The 19771-nt window shown below is 39.7% G+C and overlaps 2 protein-coding genes across 11 annotated transcripts in view; one reads left to right on the top strand and one right to left on the bottom strand.

Moving 5' to 3' along the window:
• Positions 1-7843, top strand: part of rap1gapb (RAP1 GTPase activating protein b) — an 85854-nt gene extending 78011 nt beyond the window's left edge. For 8 of the 10 annotated variants that reach the window (XM_086086161.1, XM_086086158.1, XM_086086159.1 and 5 more), the window contains 8 exons: positions 1706-1783; positions 2078-2187; positions 2357-2473; positions 2552-2681; positions 2853-2934; positions 4159-4277; positions 4371-4419; positions 5400-7843. In XM_086086161.1, coding sequence (XP_085942287.1) covers positions 1706-1783; positions 2078-2187; positions 2357-2473; positions 2552-2681; positions 2853-2934; positions 4159-4277; positions 4371-4379 — 645 coding nt within the window. In that variant the 3' untranslated portion in view covers positions 4380-4419; positions 5400-7843. The remainder of the gene's footprint in view (positions 1-1705; positions 1784-2077; positions 2188-2356; positions 2474-2551; positions 2682-2852; positions 2935-4158; positions 4278-4370; positions 4420-5399) is intronic. The other 2 variants (XM_086086157.1, XM_086086164.1) reach the window with 1 other exon arrangement.
• padi2 (peptidyl arginine deiminase, type II) lies at positions 6075-19176 on the bottom strand. Its single transcript, XM_086086166.1, has 16 exons — positions 19032-19176; positions 16083-16254; positions 15535-15604; positions 15373-15434; positions 14523-14640; positions 14040-14189; positions 13776-13951; positions 13196-13299; positions 13006-13117; positions 12396-12503; positions 10431-10582; positions 10212-10359; positions 9827-9920; positions 9679-9758; positions 8839-8979; positions 6075-8097 (listed from the first exon to the last, which is right to left on the bottom strand). The coding sequence occupies exons 1-16, from the start codon at positions 19121-19123 to the stop codon at positions 7864-7866; spliced, it is 2013 nt and encodes a 670-aa protein (XP_085942292.1). The 5' UTR covers positions 19124-19176; the 3' UTR covers positions 6075-7863.
• Positions 19177-19771: the final 595 nt, after the last annotated feature.

The following is a 19771-nucleotide window of genomic DNA, read 5'->3' as shown; positions in this document are numbered from 1 at the left end:
AATAAAAAAAAATGTTTATAAAAGAAAATAACATTTTATTTATTTATTTATTGCAGAGAAGTCTGATAACAAGAGACTGGAAATGTGTTTGTTTGTTTTTTATTTCTATTGCAGAGGAACCCTGACATGTAAATGCCACTGTTTCTTCCTTCCAAGTCGCACACAACGCAAATCAAAACCACCGTTTAGTTCTCAGTCCTCAGCTCTTGATCGTGTGACAGTCAAATCTTTCAAAATTGGTTCTTAAAAGCGATGGTATTGTACAAAAAAGTTCTGGTCGCGGCTGTTTGACTACCCAGACTCCCTTTGCTCCCTTCCTCCTGTGTCTGCTGCTGCATGTGACACGTACTGTATGTGTGTGTCTGTATTGTGCATGTCGCCTCGCTGTGTGGTGCACGCGTGATCTCACGATGCGTGGCTGCAGAATGAAGCTGTCTGGGGTCACGTGGGTCGCGCCTGCCCGAGGCTTGCTCAGTCTCAGGGGGTCCTCAGTTTAAGACAAATGACACTTCAGGTTAGGAACGATATGACCGAGTGGTGTGTTTCATACAAGAATTTACTGTAATTATGACTTCAACACTGTGGTCGCGTAGTTTAGTGGTCGACTTTCCAGAATAGGAATGTCGTCATGAACCGAGGACCCCCAGGACCTTGCCCACAGGAAAAATTGTATTCTCAAGGAGTATAAAGAAGTAATGTGATATTAAAATCTTAATCTTGCATTGAGTCTTATAATAATATTCAGAATAAATAATAGCGCTGGGCCACCGTATTTAGAATAGCATGAATAGGTTGGTGTTTTTCAATTAATTTTTTTTTTGAAAAGGTAAAAAAAAAAAAAATCACATAGGTTTTTGCCTATTTATACACACAAATATTTAGTTTTGTTTTTTGTAAAATTTAAAATGACGTGAATGTCATGTATGGGAGGGAGGGTGTTAGCAATTTTTTTTAAATTAAAAACATAATAAAAATGTATTTATTTATCTATCTATCTATTTCAAAAGTTTGTTGTTTCTACATTTGCAAACTTGCAAAATGGCATAATGTGTCAGGGGATTTGTGTTACCAAATAATTATAAAACATATGTGATAAATATGATAAAATGACAAAAATCAGTTAAGCAATGATTTTAGCCTGTATGGCTTTTTTCTTTTTATACATTTAGAAAATAATTTTCCGGATTTATCGGATTATCAAATGTAACCTCTGTAAATTTGAACTATATTAAGCATTCCTGTTTTTTTTGTTTGTTTTACATTATTTCTAACTTGTCCTACAAGTGTAAAAAAAAATGTTTAACAATGCTTAAGCGCCTCTGAAATTGCTAAAACAAAACAAAAACAGCAACAATGTTGCCGGTGTTTAATAATCTCTGTGTGTGTGTGTGTGTGTGTGTGTGTGTGTGTGTGTGTGTGTGTGTGTGTGTGTGTGTGTGTGTGTGTGTGTGTGTGTGTGTGTGTGTGTGTGTGTGTGTGTGTGTGTGTGTGTGTGTGTGTGTGTGTGTGTGTGTGTGTGTGTGTGTGTGTGTGTGTGTGTGTGTGTGTGTGTGTGTGTGGGGTGGGTGGGTGGGTGGGTGTGTGTGTGTGGGTGTTTTTGTGTGTGATACGCATGAAGATTTTACAATGTGTTGTTTATTTTTTGCTTTTCAACCTGCCATGTGTTTTCTTCTCTCCCGTCTCGTCCTGCCTTTGCGTGCCTCAGTCATTGCTCGTCCCGGGGAAAAGTCCCGGTAAATACGGCCGGCGAGGCAGCGCCATAGGGATAGGAACAATAGAAGAGGTTCATGTTTCTTTCTCCCTTCTTGTTGAATGTGTTTTTATCCATTTGTTTGTGCTCAGATGCTGCAGCTAATATATCTCCCGTGTCATGTGACGTTTTAACTTTTTTAACCTTTTTTTTTTTGCATTCCACAGTAAGTCATTTTTAGTCCTGTTTAAACTGTTTAACGATGAACATTTTTCATGATGATATTATCAGATGCTGTCACACCTCTATTAGCCTAGCCTAGCTTAGCATGTTGCATTCATGTTGACTTGAGTAGTGCGTCTGACTGTCCTCTCCCCCGTGGGGCAGTCCCTGATCATTCCTGGGAAAAGCCCCACCAGGAAGAAGTCCGGGCCCTTCAGTTCCCGCCGGAGCAGCGCCATCGGCATTGAGAACATCCAGGAAGTCCAAGAAAGGAGGTATCAATGACTTGATAAGCTGCAACGAGTCGGTTCTCGCAAAGGGATAAAGAATATATGCCTGAGAGTATCGTGATTATTTCAGCATTTCTAAGACAAAGTTGGTTAGTTGTTAGAAGATTTTTGGATGGATACAAGTGTGACATTTTGTGACCATGTCGCTCGGCAGCCGGGACGTGTCGCCGTGCACCCAAAGGACTTTCGACAGCGGCCACGTCTCGCAGGAAAACAGATCAGACAACTCGTCCAATCACAGCTCTCCTGAGTTTACCCCGGCCAAGAACAGGTAGCTCTTCACTTAAATGCCTCTCCCTCTCTCATGACGCTCGGCACAAGCGCGGTCCGAGTAACGTAGGGCGTGTAGCTCGGTCATGTGTTGCAGGGCGCCGTCCATCCCAGAGGCCCAGGACCTTTCCCGCTCCTCATCCAACGCCAGCAGCTTCGCCAGCGTCGTGGATGAGCACGAGGCCGACGACGAGTACGACACGGGATTGGTGAGTGCCGTGGACGCCCGCTGGACGTAATATTAGGTGCATGGGTAAAATGAGGGGTGGAGTAATATAAATATAATTTTTATTTTGGTTTATAATTTAAAATGTTTATAAATTATTGACATATATACAATAATATAAAAATAATAGTGTACATTTCTAACTTCACTGCAGGAAAGTGTGTCTGCCACGACGCCACTCAAGAGAGATTATCTGGACGATGGATCGCTCAGTATGAGCCATGCAGGTATTACAGGTGAGTGTGTTATGTATGTTATATACTGTGCATGCACTATATCAGGGATCAGCAACTGTGAAAATAGCCTTTTTAGGCCAAACGACAACGAAAAACTGCCTTTTCAACATTGTGAAGAAGGAAACTGTTAGTGTTAGTCAAAATGAGGGCCCAAGAGCTAATTAGAGCTACATCATAACACAATATGCAGCATCCAATACATTGACATTCATTTTCTTCTACATTTCGTCTTCCGTTTTTGAATTATATATTTTTTATTTCATTTTTCATACGTTTTTAGACTTTTCTGCTTTTCTGTCAAATTTCTCACATTTTTGGCAATTTTATGGACATATTATGGTCAATGGTTATTTTCTATCTCTCCATGTTTTGGACATTTTATGGATATTTTGGGAGGGAAAAAAAGCCTTTTTAGTAGCAATTTTCGGAAATTCTATGGTCATTTTCAGGATTTCTTCTTTTATTTTCTGCCTTTTTATTAAATTCTCTGACATTTATGGCAATTTCATGGACATTTTATGGTCATTTTCTGCATTTTGTTTTTGAACATTTTCTTTTCTGCCATTTTGTTCAGTTCTCTGATATTTTTGGGCAATTTCATGGACGTTTCATGGTAATTTTCTGCGTTTCTTCTCACTTTTTGGATATTGTTAGGTTATTTAAAAAAAAAGTAATCTACCTTTCGTCTCTCTTTTTCTGACATCTTAAAAAATGTTACTGACATTTTTTGACTATTTTATTATTAATCGTTTATCTTATTCATTAATTTTATAAATATTTTATCTAAATAAAACATGTATTTTTTTAAATTAATTTCTATTAATTATTTTAGAGATCCACATGAGAAGACTAAAAAAGCCACATATGGCTCCTGAGCCGCAGGTTGCAGACCCCTGAATACAGTACACATGTATCCATTTCTGTGTCAGACTATTGCAATCATTTCATAAACTGTTTGTATCAACTCAATATAGCTAATATTCTTGTTATTGTTCTTTTTGGTGCTGCATTTGTACAAAGTACATGATTACAAGTTTACACACGCTCTGTCTAACATGCATATAAGAGGTCGAGCATATCATGTAGACAGACAAAAAAAACTGTCATGTTGTTTATCCTCTGCGAAGAATGACTATGATATTAGCGCCGTACTGATTAGATGAGATGAGAGTGAAACAAATTCAGCTCGAGTCACCACCCCATTTGTGTTGTGTATTTGAATAGCCGCACATCCTCCTCCAACTCGACTCCAGCATCAAAGCGAAGGGCCTAAGGGACCCGAGTTGAAAGTGACAGACAGCCGTTCCAGGTCGGAGCGCCCGTCGCTGGAGCATAAGTCCTCGGTATAAAAACGACTAGTCCTTTTTATAAATAGATGTTGTTGTTTTTTTGTGAACACAAGCTGATATTTAACAGTTGTTTGTGTTTTCACACAGAACTGTTAGCCACGCGCCACCGACTTGTCGCATCCATGTCCATTATCAGGTTAGAGGCTGCTTTCTACTTCTCTATGACTCACTCGGTGACTCACTCACTAATCCGTCTTTGTAAGGCATTTGTAGTGGTACACACAGGAGGAGTAGGGGCCGGGCGATTATATGATTGCTATTTGTGATTGGGATCAATTTCTGGTTGACCACAGGGATCAGCTAAGAGCATATTTACTCAATCAAACATGGCGGAAATGTGCTTCACAAGAGTCAATCAAAGTTGACCTTTTCCTCGCTTTCTAAATCAACAGTGCTGGACTGCTGGCCCATGTAAATTAAACAATTTTCTATTCTATCCTATTTTAACTCGTTCACTCCCAACCATTTTCACTGAAGCAATCCCCTTCGCTCCTGGCTGTTTTGCTGGATTTTGACCCACTGAATATTATAATATATAATAGAAACATGACAAAAGAAAGATTAGAGTCTCTTTTTTTATCAGTTTCCATTTCGCAGCAACTAGCATTAGAATATAGCTAAGTTTCTAAATTCACAAATCTGTATAGAACTGTGGGTAAATTAGCTTTTTTCAACATGGCTCTGGTTGATCTCTTTTGCTCTGCTGCCACCTGCTGGCCGTTTTTGTAATATTTACCATTGCTTTAAGCGTTCTCTTTAGTTCAGAGGCTGCATCAAAGCCTTCTGTATGCTCCAGCATTTTTTTTTTTTTAAACAACGTACAAATATGTCTTTGGGAGACTTAAACATTTAAAATGGAAAAAATTAGTTAAATGATCCTCAAAGGGCCAATTAGCCGGCCCACATTAACGTCAGCATTTTCTGTCTTCTGATTGGTTGATTGGAGCAAAAGTCGTTACAGCCAAGGTTTTTATGTTTATGTCATGTTATTAGATATACATATTAAATGGGATCTGTTCTAGATGATTGATTCTGCAGTAGCTGTTTTGACCAATGGAAACGCATGAATCGCAGGTAGAGCCATGAAAAGCATTTGTGACCCTTCTGCTTTTGCAGCATTTCGTGGAGAGGCACCACACCTCAGAACCGAGCGAATGGGTCGCGTCACCTTCCGGACCTGACCGAGGTCGACTTTTGAGACTCTGTCGTCAGAACTTTCCCAGGTAGCGTTCGCTTTCGATTCGCCAGCCGTCCCGACAAGACGCCGCCGACGAAAGCTCAGAGGACGTCGGGTCGTCGTTCCGTCGTTCCTTCTCCCAAAAATAATTTAAAGGCCGCGCAGCATCATCATCACAGTCGGCGCGCAACCTCATCTTTGTTTTGAAGATTTCGGGCGGGAGGAACTGAAAGATGGAGATTTTTTTCGTCAAGTGTTTCTGTTGACCTGCTGAGAATCAGACTCCCTCGTTTTACGTTCATTTGAGGACTCAACAGCATTTATTACGTCGGCTTTCTTCAGGATTGAGGCCACTTGCTTGGACGACAAAAGAAGCATTTAATAAAACTCAATATGGATGTCAAAAAGCACACAGTTATCTCAATGTAGACTGCACTGATGGGTACAATGGCAGTAAAAATAAAAAATAAAATTAAAAAAATAAATCCTATTTGCTGTGGTGCCTCAACCAGCAACAAAGCATTTTCAACAGTTTGTGTTTGTTTGTGCGAGTGCTACTGTGCATGGTGTCAACTTGCTTGACAAAAAAAACACAACCAACTTCTGATGCCATATTGTTTGTACCTGTGATTCCCGTTTTTATTCATCTCCACATGCAGTGTACATTGCACACATTTTCCGACATAGGACACTTATCGAGAGCCATTATCCTACTAGTACACTGAATTGTCATACACTCATTAGAACGACTGGCTTATTAGTGAAATTTTTTTCTGTATGACATTTACTAGACAAGTAAAACGATGCACTAGTTGACATCTACACTAGTAACAAGTAGTTCTCCTTGCTGTTGACATCTGTATGTTACGAGTCTTACCTAGTGAAGGGTAGATGTTATCAAGAAAAATGCTATAATGCCACCATTAGTTTTTAACAATATGCAGTTGACTAGCGGAATTTTCCCTAACTAGTAATGCACAGTAGTAGTTCTAATATTTGTCATCTGCCTGTTACTAGTACTACTAGTGCTACTCCCTTACTAGTAATGCACAGTAGTTCTACTAATTGACATCTGCCTGTAACTAGTACTACTAATGAAGTACTATATGTTAACTAGTATAATTTCCCAATGTCACTATATCATAGTACTAACAGCACACAATTGATGGCTAGTACAGTTCTCCCTGACTAGTTACATGTAGTTGTTGTAGTAGTAATATGTAGTTAATTAGTGCAGATTTCCCTTAGTAGTAATGTTGCTCTACTAGTTAAAATCTGCCTGCAACTAGCACTACTCATGAAGCAGTAGCTGTTAACTAGTATACTTTTCCAATGTCACTAGTAGTATTAAGAGTACACAATTGATGACTAGTGCAGTTTTCCCTTACTAGTAACATCTAGTAGTTCGATTAGTTGACAACTGTTTGCAACTAGTATTAGTAAAGTGCTAGATGTATGTCACTAGTAGTATTAGTAGCACAATGTAGTCAACTAGAGCTAGTTTTTCCTTACTGATAACATTAAGTTTTTCAATTAGTCAACATCTGCGTGCTACTAGTACTATTACTAGTGAGTCCTAGTTAACTTAACTATAATTTTAAAATAGACTTGTAGTATTTGTAGCAGTTTTCTCTCATGAGTAACGTGTAATTGTTCTATTGACATTTGTGCACTACTAGTACTACTTGTTTAACCCTGGATGTTAACTAGTAAACTATTTGAATGTCACCAGCAGTACTAGTAACACGCAGTTGTCAACTACTGCATAATTTCGCTTCAGTATTAATGTAGTCATTCTGCAGTACTTGTGCATAGAAATGTCACAGAGTAGTGGAACAAATGTTCCTAGTAAGACGGCCGTTATACTAGTGCAGTGTGATTAATCGTCGTACTAGACAATTGAGTGCACGAGTAGGATATCAAAGAAATGTTTAAATGGTTTTCCATAGAAAATCCTTAGTTTGTGTTTGTCAAGTGGATTTTTTGGGAACTACACTGTGACTCATCTTGAGGTTGCCTTTCCAAATGATTGTGTCTCGTGAGCGCTCGTCTTTCCAGAGATTCCTGAATGTAACACACAAGGCACATCATGCTTCCTTTTACTTTGCAAATCTACTGTACTTTCCCGGTTTGTGTAAAAATGTTTGGTTTGACTGGAACTGAACCTGCTCAATTGGAGCGTAGATGGCTTGCGCCTCCTTGTGGCTCAACAAAAATAGCACATCCATGCGTCTGGCCTGTGCTTTTTAACCGTGGTCATCCCAAAGTGCGCTCTGTGTGAAAATGATTGTATTTCTGTTCTTGTCTGCTTGGTGAAAAGACTCGCTTGTACATACAGTATTGCTTTGCATCCTTATTGTAAATAAAGACAACAGATGTTTAATGCCGTTAAAGCTCGATCAGTCACATGTCCAGATCCCACCACTTGAAGTCAAACGCTTCCCTGCGCACGTTGGAGCCGCAGTGGACCTCACCCAGCAGGCGGTGGTAGGAGGCAAAATCGTCGATGAAGGTGCAGGTGAGTCCCAGGCCCTCCATCAGGGAGCACATTTCCGCCTCCAGGGCGCAGCGGCCGTTCACTTTGGGGCCGAAGGGCTTGGGAATGCCCAGGTTTTTCCCCAACACGATCATGTTCACCTGGATAACAAACAATATTTAGTGTGTGTGACACCCCTAGAGTAAGGTGATTTTGACTAATACCTAGCTCAACTAGTAGTTGGAAAAGCTAAAACGAAGCATAATATGACGTGTAAAATGTCATTCACTGTTAAGAATTTTTTTTAAAAACGCTGTCATTGGCGGGCCGGCGCATGCGCATGAACTACAAACAGATTGTACCCATGAGAAACCTAGATAAATGTAAAGGATCGATACTCACTTTAGTATCCATTCTTTCGCTACTTGGATCGATCTGCAGAGCCCTAACTAAAGGTTCTTGGAAAGATGGACCACGGCAGTCAGACAGAAAGATCCCAGGCCAGAAAACGCAAGCAGAGTGAGTAATTTCCTCTCATTGTTCCGTTTGTGCTTTGTGTATTTTATTACGTCCGTATTTAATTTCTGCTACAGAAATGTAAAATTGAGTTCGCTTTTTACAAACTGGAGACAAGAAGCTGCGCTTCTCCAGTATGGACAATTTCCAAGTTGTCTAAGAAAGCTTTACGCTCATTGAAAAGCATTGAAATTTGGATCGTTGTCATTTGATTTGTGAGGATTATTTTGATTTCAAACGTGATGAAATTAGGTTTGTCACAATTAAAAGCAATACAATATGCCATTTGTTTGCACAGTGTAACCCGGTGTGTTGTATTACGGAAATATCAGAAATACCCGGCAGTTCGAAATTGTTCATATTGTGCGTTTGCTTCTCAAACGTACCATGTCAGGGTAGAACGCGACTGCTCGGGACTCATGGTCTGTGTCTTGCTCTAACTTGAAGAGGATGGGCAGGTCGATGATATCGCCGTCGTCCAGGCCCAGCTCTCGCTTCAGCACGTCTCGGTTCCAGTCGATGCAGCTCTGAACAGGGAGGCAAACAAAAGGAAATTAACTTGTCTCAAGTCAAATGTATTTATACAGCACGTGTTGGAAATGCCCACAGTGACATTTTCAAGCGATTTCAGTTGGTCCGTTGAATTTCTCATTAACTCATTCGCTGCCATTGACGGCTATAGACGTCAAAAATTAATTTGAAGTATTACTATTTAATTTAATTATTTTGTTAGCAAAAGTATGAACTTTTTTTTTTTGTACATTTAGAACTGATAGAAAATTTGCAATTAATCGTGAGTTAACTATTGAAGTAATGCGATTAATTACAATTAAAAACATTTAATCGCCTGACACAATAAAAAAAAAAAAAAAAGATTATAAAAAATTAGGGGCGTCAGGCGATTAAATTTTCTTATCGTAATAAATTGCATGACTTCACTAGTTAACTCTAGATTAATCACAAATTTTATATCTGTTCTAAATGTACAATAAAAAATTTTTGGGTTTTCATACTCTTGTTAGGGGAAAAAATGTTAAACTAATAGAAATAGTTAAAATGATTTTTTGACGTTAATAACCGTCAATGGCAGTTAATGAGTTAATATTTAGTATGTAAATAAGCTTTGCTCTGACTGGGTTCCTGCTGTCCTTAATTTAATACAGAAAACTGTGAGCGCCGTGTCTCTTCATTGTGTTAGCAGAATTGTGCCAGAAAAGCCGACTCACCTGAACGTAGTTGTTCCCAGCTTGGAAATCTTCATCTTCCAGTATGTCATCCACTGTGATTGGCTCTTGGTCATTCCGCCCTTTGAAGAAGTAGAACGTTTTGCACATTGCGGACAAAAACCAAAATTGCACTAAACGACTGACATACCTTCAAAGAGTTTGGCCTGCCCGTGACCGTTGTTGTTGAGGCCTCTGAACAGCTTGTAGCCCGCGTCCGGACTGGCCAGCAGCAGCCGAAAGCCCTGCCAATGAGGACATGACAGACGAGAACACCGTCTGAGAGTTTGCACTTTGGCACCATGTTAAAAAACTTATAAATTCTTGAAATCTGCAATTATTATTAAAAAAAAAAAGAAAAAGACATCAATTACACTTTTGGGAGGGGGGGGGGTTATCTGCGACAGTGTTTGGTCCCTTACACTTGTGAAGATAGCATAAGAGGCTTAAAAACCATCTGCAGATATCCGATTCCACATATTGGCTCTAAATTGCGCTGCTATGCATCAAACATATTCCCAAAAAAAAAATTTTACCTTCCTGTCTGGCGCTGGAACAAACGTCATGAATTCGTCCACGTGGCCGACGACCAGCCAGTCGGAAAACAAGGCGATGGGCTTTTGGACCTTCTGCGCCCACAGGAAGTCCTGAACCACTTTGGTCATGTTTCGTCCTTTGGCGGCTCTTTAACAAATGACAGTTGTCTTTATTATTCCCGTGTCACGTTCGATATTTCCATCCAAGGCAAAACCTACGTGGGAAATGCCACGCCGATGATGATTCTTCCCAACGGATACTCTTTGCCGTTGACCGTGACGGGAGGGCTGACCTCCAGGTTGCCAAACGAGTCCAGACTGCTCACGTCTTTCCTCAGGGCCACTCTCGTCACGTAGCCAAAGTCGGGACCCTGAAGGGGATTGTTTACAAATGCAATATGAAGAGACCTTGTAAAGTGAAGTCCGAGATTTGTCTTTAAATCGAAGTCTCTTAAAAAGACAATTGCTGAAAACATGACTGTTTATCCCCATTTCAGTTTGGGCGTTGCTTATGAGGCCGTGATGCACTCGGGTGTCAGGATTGTGTACCTTTTCTGCCAAAATGTAAGAACTTGAGGGCCTTACTTCACATTAGCGTTTATCAGCTGCATATCAAATGCAATCTGCAGTTAGCTAACTAGCTATGCCTACATTCACACGTCTTCCCTTTATAAAAAAATTAAAATTAAAATAAATTCATCTAACCAGGAATGTCCCATTGAGATTGAAATAATGTTTTTCAACAATGTTTGGCCAAGTGGCAGAAAAAAAAAGTTTGTATGAGCTAGGGGTGTTAAAAAAAATCGTTTTGCCGATATTACCGTGCACAATTCTCGTACCGATTCAATATACGGCCAAATCGATTTTTAAACTTTTGATGGACATATTCAACAAAACATCTTACTTGAGGTTAGCTTTTAAACCAAAAGTGCCATCTAGAGGAGTCCAAAAATATCACAGGTGCTTCATGAAACTTCATTTGTCTGTCTGGTTAGCTGTCTAGCTAGCTAGCTAGCTGGCCCATTTAAACCAAGAGTGCCATCTAGAGGAGTCAAACAGTATCACAAGTGTTTCATGAAGCTTCATTTGTCTATCACTACTGATTAGTATTTTCAAAGTTTTTAATATTTTTTTTGTTGCAATAATCGACTTATAGATTCATATCATGATTAATCGGTATCTAATCGAATCGTGACCTATGAATCGTGATACGGATCGAATTTGACACAATGACGTACAAATGAGATAAAACAGCTACATGTTAAGGAGTCTAATACAAATGCTCTGTCTGGATTTAAAGTTATTCAAGGACATAAATTCTGTTAATTTCCTGTCCCTTTTCAACAAGTTCCGTGTAGAAAGGGCAGAGAAGACAAAAGTATTTTAACTCAGTGTGGGCAAATGAAACAGCAACAAAAATGTTGTTTGAACGCAGACTGCAAGAATCAACACTTCCATGTGTAATTAAGTTACAAATGTTAAGAAAATGGATGTTTAGATGCAGGGGCGGAGCCACATGGTGGCAAGGGGTGGCCATGGCCACCTCTTGTCATTCTCTGGCCACCCCCATACCAAAGTTAAAATGTTGGTATCCGTGAGTTTTCTTCATATGATTTATTTATTATTACTGATTATCATTTTTTTTTTAAATTAGTTTTAATGTTACAGTTGTTTATACATATATATACTATATTATATTTATTTTATTTATCTATTATAAAATCGCCCTGGTCACTCCAATGAAAATTTTCTGGCTACACTCCTGGATGGATGGAATCGATGTTGAGTGTACCAGTGAGCCAACTTCCTGGTGAACAAAGGCGGCGATGATTGACCAAGGCCCTACAATTATTAATAAACCTCAGAGAAGCATAATACACAGTCAGTTTTTGTCAGACATTGAGCTGAAGCATTCATTAAAAAAAAAAAAAAATCTTCTTTAAAAGAAAAACCTATTTATTTATTTATTTGACAAGAAGATTGCTGCTTTCGAGTGACAGATGCTAGATGCAGTAGCATCCATTATCCAAGGTCGTGCAATTTGTACTTGTTGGTTTCGGAGCATGCAATGAACACACAGCATTTGAGAGCAGGGAATAACTTGATTTTTCATGATTTTCAAGGCTCATTTGATGTACTTGATTTAGAATGATTCAAATTTCGGTTGGGTCATTGTTTGCTCACCAGTAGCTCATTGTATGGGAAGTCCACCAGTTGTCCATCTCTCGGGGAATCCAGGACCACGGGAAAGCGGTGATGTGGTGCTTCGATGTAACCGAACTCCAGCTCATCCTAGCGAAAAAACGGCCTTCATTTATGATATATAAAATAAAAACAAATACACACTTGATATGAATGGCTTGCACACAAAATGGATGAGACGTGCCTTTTAAAAAGAGAGAAAATAACGCTCAAAATAATGACAATGTTTTTTGGGGGGGGGGGTTATTTCGAATAAGTAACCAATTGAGAGCACAGTAACCTAGCGTTAGCATGTCTGCCTCACATTGCTGATATCCTGGGTTCAAGTCTCAGGTTTGGACTTTGTGCGTAGCGTTCTCTTAAAGCTTGTGTGGGATGTTTCCAGCTTCCTTCCACGTTCCAAAAACGTGTACGTTAGGTTAACTGAAGACTCGAAATCGAAGTCTGCTGATGTGCCTGCCTGGCAGCTGAAGATCATGTTATTATTATTATTATTATTTATTTTATTTTTTTTAAGCTGTAACAGTTGGAAATTGGATTTACACATGAATAAACACAATTAAAAAAATAATTTAAAAAAGCACAATCTTACTTGCATCCAGCGGTCGCCTCTGTTCATATACTCGTGGCAGATGTTGAGTTTGTAGCCGCTGTTCGCCACGAGACTCTTCATCCCTTTCAGGAAGCCGTAGTTATCCGACGTGCTGATCAGCAGGCGGCCAAAAAGAGAAGATTGGAGACAATCTTTTGCAAAAATCTGTTTTTCAAACGTTCTTTCTTACCTGCACACAAACACTTCGACAGGCCGCAGGGTGTTTGGCGTCATGATCCACGGCGCCACTCTGAACCTGACAGTGTCGGTGAAAATGGGGGTCTCGGGGAGACCCTGTCAACATAGCCGGGAAGTTGCCTCATAATAACATGCTTTTAAGGGGCACTTTAAAAGGGATTGTCGACTCAGAGCCATTTTCAGCAGCAACAGAAAAAGTTCATATTTTGTCCAGAATGAATTTGGTAACTTCAACATAAAATACTCATTTGTTCACTTGCTGTCAACTGAAGATGACATCACCTGTGCTGAGGAAGTAGGTAACGACCAAGACCAGTCATGGCTTAATTTGCTGATCCTAGAAAACAGGTGAGCCATGATTGGTCATTAATTACTTCCTCAGCACAGGTGATGTCATCTTCAATTGACAACAATAAAAAAAAAAAAAAATTTTAAGTATCAATTGTACATGAAAAATAGTGAAGTTATCAAATTCATTCTGGACAAAATATGAACTTTTTGCTGGTGAAAATGAGCTAAATGAGTCAAGTATCCCGTTGATATCATTGCTTTTACACCTGAGCGGCTCTTACTTTACAGATGGGCTCCAGCAGGCTAAGGTTGATAGTGATGAGCCCGTCAAAGTCCGTGTCTGGAAACCTGAGACCCTCCACGTAAAAGGTCATCTCGGCTTCACCCCCGACGTACGGCACATGCCCGGACAACATCTGGCTGGTCAGCACCTTCATGAAGACGCCTGATACTCCGGCTGAAATAAAGAAACACGATTGATGCTTCAAGCAGCTCACAACCCCCGCACCCCCCCCCCCACACACACTTTTTTTTGTTTTACTCACACAGGAAGTTGCTGTACGAGTGAGGCCTGGACCTGTAAACCCTGACGCTTTCCGCGTCGCCCTGAGAGATGTGCATGGTGAGCTTGTAGCCGTCCGGGAGCTTGGCGGGGCCTCGCGTCCGCAGCACCATCTTGGACATGTCGCGCAGATCTGCATGTGGGCCGCATAAAGGCCACAACATTAGGTACACCTCCCTTCCATCCACATGCGTGTCCTTTTTATAGGGTCAAAGGTAACTGCAGCAACAACCTTACACACCAATGGACAATTTTAGAGTCTTCAGTGAACCTTATATGTATTTTTTTGGGGGGGGGGAATGTGGGAGGAAGCTGGAGTGCCTGCGGGATCTTAAAACACTTTCAAACGAGTTCACATTCATCGATTATCATTTGAAATGAAATTGTAGGTATGTCCATTGCTTGCAAAATATGCTCTCATGGAGTACAAAAAAAAAAAAAAGAAGGGGAGGTGCGTCTTCTTTACCAGACCACTTGGAGATGTAGTCCACCTCAGTGTCGACTTTCTTGGCATAGCGTCGCTCTGAGTCGCAGTTGACCAATAGGATGGCTCCGTGTCCATCGGGGCCCCACTTCCAACATCCCTAACAGCAAAAAAGTAAAATCAGTATAGGAGAAGTATTTTGATCCTGATTTCTACTTGCACAACCCCTCCCTGTAAACTTACTCTGGCCTTCCTTATTGTGGTAATTGCCTCCGGGAACAAATAAATCATGTAACAGATGGAGGATGTTGAAATGTAAGTAATTTAAGTAATTTAAGCTCAAGGCAGGTTATCGTGTTGGGACTTGCATTCTGATTTTGGCCGAGAGGTTTTTACACTTACTGACAATTTATTAGACACTCAAAATACTTTTGTTACCATGACATGACAACTGGGGACGACATTAGAGTATGCGACCATTTATTTTATTTTATTTATAACGCCTTACAACAAATGTAGCTAATTATTTAATTGACTGTGTTTTTGGAGATTTCTGGAGACTCTGAGAGATGATCAACCCTTTGTGTCCGCACTGCAAATAAATGGCACTTGCCCAAATCCAGTGCAGGCTAATTTAAGAAACTCATTCACTGCCAGCTCAGTTCAAATGAATCCTTTATTCTTTTTTTTTTTTCATTCATGTTTCATTTATTTCAGGCAACAACTTACAATTAAACACGAGAGGAGCAATTCATACTGTAGTTCCATTACATGAACAATATATGTGACAGAAAAAAAAGAGAGAAAAAAGACACACACAAAAATGACGTCTATATCCGTCAATGGCAGTGAGTGACTTAATTTGCCCAAAGTAGTAATGTTATAAGCTCACCTTATTAGGGTTGTTTTTCTCCACAATGCCATCTCGGTCGGCATCCACGTCAAGAGAGATTTCTGCGTGATGAACAAGTTTCGTGTGATTTAAATCCAAAAGAAATACACCCACATTACTTCACCAAATATGTGGGGTTTTTTAATTTATATTTTAGCGTACCAAGTGCAGTCAGGTGCAGGATGGCATTGCTCAAAATTTCCTTATTCTGCCCGTAGTATCGGACATTAAGCTTGCAAAATGGAAACACAAGGCGGGTTTAGACATACCAGTGTTCACGTCATCATTCGCTGCCATTGACGGCTATAGACGTCAAAAATTTATTTGAACTATTTCTATTTTCTTTTCTTTTTTTTCCCACTTTTGTTAATAGTATGAAAACCTAGAAACAATTTTTTTTATTGTACATTTAGAATTTTTTTATTTTTTATAATCTTTTTTTTTTAAATCATGTCAAGCGATAAAAAAAAATTGGCGTAATTAATCGCATGACTTCATCAGTTAACTCACGATTAATCACAAATTTGATATCTGTTCTAAATGTACAATAAAAAAAATCTAGGGTTTCATACTCTTGTTAGCAAAAGTGGGGGGGAAAAAATGTTAAACTAATGGAAATGGTTCAAACGAATTTTTGACGTCTATAGCCGTCAATGGCAGTGAATGAGTTAAAAATAACATCACATGTCGCTTCAGTCCCGTCCTGTTACCTTGCTGTCGTTCTCATCCTCGCTGGCTCTGCTCATGGAGATGAGCAGCACTGACTTTCCATCCAGGCCGGTGGGGGAGAGGTGAGAGGTCACTTGGGTTGGCGGGACAATGCTGTACTGAACGTTGGGGGTGCATTTGACTGAGAAGAATCTGGAATTGGGAGGCGCGCTCCTGTGGACGAGGCGAGACAATGCAGCTTCATTTACATAGCGTAAGGTAACTCAATGTAATTCACATAATCAAAAGTACGACATTTACAAACAAAAGAGTTGAGCAAGGGTCACGTGGCTGGGAGCTCGTGGTAATAATCAGCTTTCAGACTTAAGACCTGCGCCCGCACCAAGAAATCGTTTGTTTTGTTCCTTTAAGCGAACAATCAATGTTTTCGTCCTGCCTGGCTCCTGGTTATGATTCACTCATTGTTGCACCTTTATTGTTCTGCTCCTTTTACAGTGAGGTTTCGCTGTGTTCCTGGCAACCCTCCCTGCTCCCTCTTCTCATTACCGTAAACCGCGTGTTTTGCCGGCTTCTCCTTTCTTTATGGTGCTTTTGTTTGTTTTGCCTTGCACCAGAATTTTCTGTTAATTATTTCCTACGTGTTCGGCAGTGCTTTTGTTTCCCAGTTTTTGCATTTTTCTATTGAACCGTTTGCTGTTTGCTACTATCGTTTTTTGGGGGGGAGTAGACTGTTGACCTTTTACAAGGGCTGGGTATCGATTCTAATTGCCTCAATCGATTCGAGTTCATTTTGATTCAATTTCGATTTTTCCCTGATTCGATTTGCCTCCAACCCAATATTGATTAATTATGGAACATCACTTCTTAAATATCAAGGACGTGATGAAAACTTCACAAGCATTAACTTAAACAGTTTAGTTTATTAATGAAAGTAACATGTGTTATAATCACTTAAGTGTAACACAACATTGACATCAGCAAGGATGAGATCAAAACATTTTCATGATTCAAGTTCAGTTTTTGTAAATATAAATTAAAAATATGCGGATTTGTCTTAAAGTGCAATAAGTCAGGTCTTTCATAAATGTAAGAAAATACTTTTTAAACAGTAAGATACAAACAAAATTGGCCTTAAAAATTCTACTTTCTTATGAATTCATGGGTAAAAAGAGGTATTAAAATAATTTATTCATGGTTTTATGAATCGATATTAAGCTCAAAAAGGAAACTTCGATATCGACTATTTCTTCTTCTTTCTTTTTTTTAACCCAGCCCTACTTTTCACGTACCTTTGTTACTGATTTGACATATCATAATGTATCACTATCCGTGGTCAAAACTGAGCCTAACACTCGAAAAATGATGAAAGTGAATCCAAAAGGGCCCTCGCACTGCCTGATGCCGTCAATCAAAAGCAACATTTTTGACGCAGCTTTAGGCTCTCATTTGAAAAGTGTGGAAGAAACGTTGCGGATGGCAGGTAGTTTCCGTAATCCCTAATACTGTATGCAAATTGCAAAGAGATCATAAGACTGCCAAGAGTAAACAAGGATGTTTAACAAGAGCCGCTGCTGCGAAACCTGATTCAAGGCACCTTCAGGGCCTCGCCGTCCTCTTTTGTTTGCACAACAGACGCAATCGTCCCAACTCTATCCCCTCTCTCTTATCCAGAAGCAGCCGTTTTGTGGTGGGAATTACCCCCACGCAACTAAACATGCCCTGACTTGCCGTGTATATCCAAGTGTGGACACGCAGGCCCGTTGGCAGTGGCAGGCGAGGAGACACACATGGAGGGAAATATCTTTCAGCGCGACCGGCCCGAGCGCACATGAGTGAACCATTTTATATTTAGTGGGTAATCCAGTCTCGGCTCGGATGTGCTGCGTCGGCTGGCGTTTGGCACGGCAGATGCAATCCTATGTGACAACAAAGTCTCTGGTGTTTGCACTGCAACAATAGGCGGCCTGTTTTACTGTCGCCAGCAGCAGCAGCAGCAGCAGCAGCAGCAGCATCTGCGTATTGACTTGTAGCTGCGCATTCCATATTGACATCAAAAACAAGAAACAAATAATAACCTCCCTCCAAAATTGGATTTTAGAGAAGGCTTTAAGCAACTTGTGACACCTGCCACTACAATTTGCACAATCTAATGACCAGTGTTGAGCTCGTTACTAAAAAAGTTAGTTACTAGTTACTTCATTTTGAAAGTAACTCAATTACTCTGATGATTACTTAAACAAAAAAAGTAATGCATTACTATTAAAAGGAACTCTTTAATTATTGTTGAGTTATTAGTTATTGTAAAAAGTAACTAAGTTACAGTGTACGCGTGACTAGTAACTAGTTACTGCCTAACATTGCTCATGACAGCTAGATGTATCAAAAACTTGTCCTTTTTTGTCGTAGAGGTTCTAATTTAACAATGTTTGATACAGGTGCATTTGAATGAATTTGACTATTGTAAAAAAAATAATTATATATATATATATATATATATATATATATAAATAATAATTAAAAAGTTAATTTCGGTAGTTCAAATAAAAACAAAAAGTTCTTAGAAATGCATTCACTTTTAAAAAATAAATATGAATATTGCATGAGAAACCAAATTATTTCGAATGTGGAAAATAGGTAAGAATTGGCCTTCTGAAAAATATTTCCTGTTTAATTAAGGTACCTAAGGTGTTGCACAATACTCCCATTCATTCGGATTATTGGCCTGTTTCTAACGTTTTTGACCCTCTCGTGTAGCTCGGAAACCAAAATGCAACATCTGTCATGTGATACAGTATGCAAACTACACGGTATCAGGTGTTCAAAAAGCAACCCAATAAAAAACAACAACGAGCATTATCTTTATACAAACACACACAGCTCTTGTTATTGGATCGCATCACGTGTGCATGACAACATAAATTACAAACATTTTAAACAAGTGGCAAAACTGCCTATGATTTTATGGAGTTTTTTTTCTTTTTCTGACCTACCTGTTCAAGGCCACGTGAAGCGTAGAGCCAACCACACATACAACGTTTGCACTTTTATCATAATCTACTCTGAGGGTGCGGGGGCGAATCATGGCTCCTGCCGGTACACTCAATCCAGGTGTCTTTGCACGGACTGGACCTTCCCTAAACTCAATAAGTGACTAGTAAAGGCTGGAACAAGCCTGGAGTTAAACCCTGAGCTGTGATTGGTCAGACATGTGGATTTGACTCCGTCCCCCTGGTCATGTGACAGACCTCCACGCCCCATATGTTTTACTTTTATCCCTATCGTTCGCTTTCTGACTTAAATAGTGTTTTCCAACACTGCACTACAATTGGATATTAATGTAATGTGCATTTAGTGCTTGTTTATTATTTGTGCATATTAGAGCATTGTGTGCAATGGCATTAGTGGGACACTCACTGGCACACTCTCATATCCAACAGATGGTGCTAAAGTTGGAAGGGGATTCTTTCCGGGTCGACTTTCAGTTTATGTCAAGTAAAGTAATGAAAGCAAATAATAATCCGCTACGGAAGTTCAGGTGACCAAACTTGGCAAACAGGTTAGCAGGCTTTTTGTGTATGCCTCAATAACTGCAAGGGTTGCAGACACGATGATCGCCGGCAAATCCCTTCTTTTATGTCAATGGAATTTCTTATTTTGACACCAAAATGTCACAAGATGGTGCCAAAGTAATTAAATTATTGCTTTGACCTTTGAGGTAGCAGGGCATGTG

Source organism: Leptonotus elevatus, chromosome 10 (genome assembly GCF_054856555.1).
Source record: "Leptonotus elevatus isolate MCC_2025b chromosome 10, RoL_Lele_1.0, whole genome shotgun sequence".
Taxonomy (NCBI): Eukaryota; Metazoa; Chordata; class Actinopteri; order Syngnathiformes; family Syngnathidae; genus Leptonotus; species Leptonotus elevatus.
The sequence above is the reverse complement of the archived record's forward strand: the minus strand, read 5'-3'. Positions and strand labels throughout refer to the sequence as shown.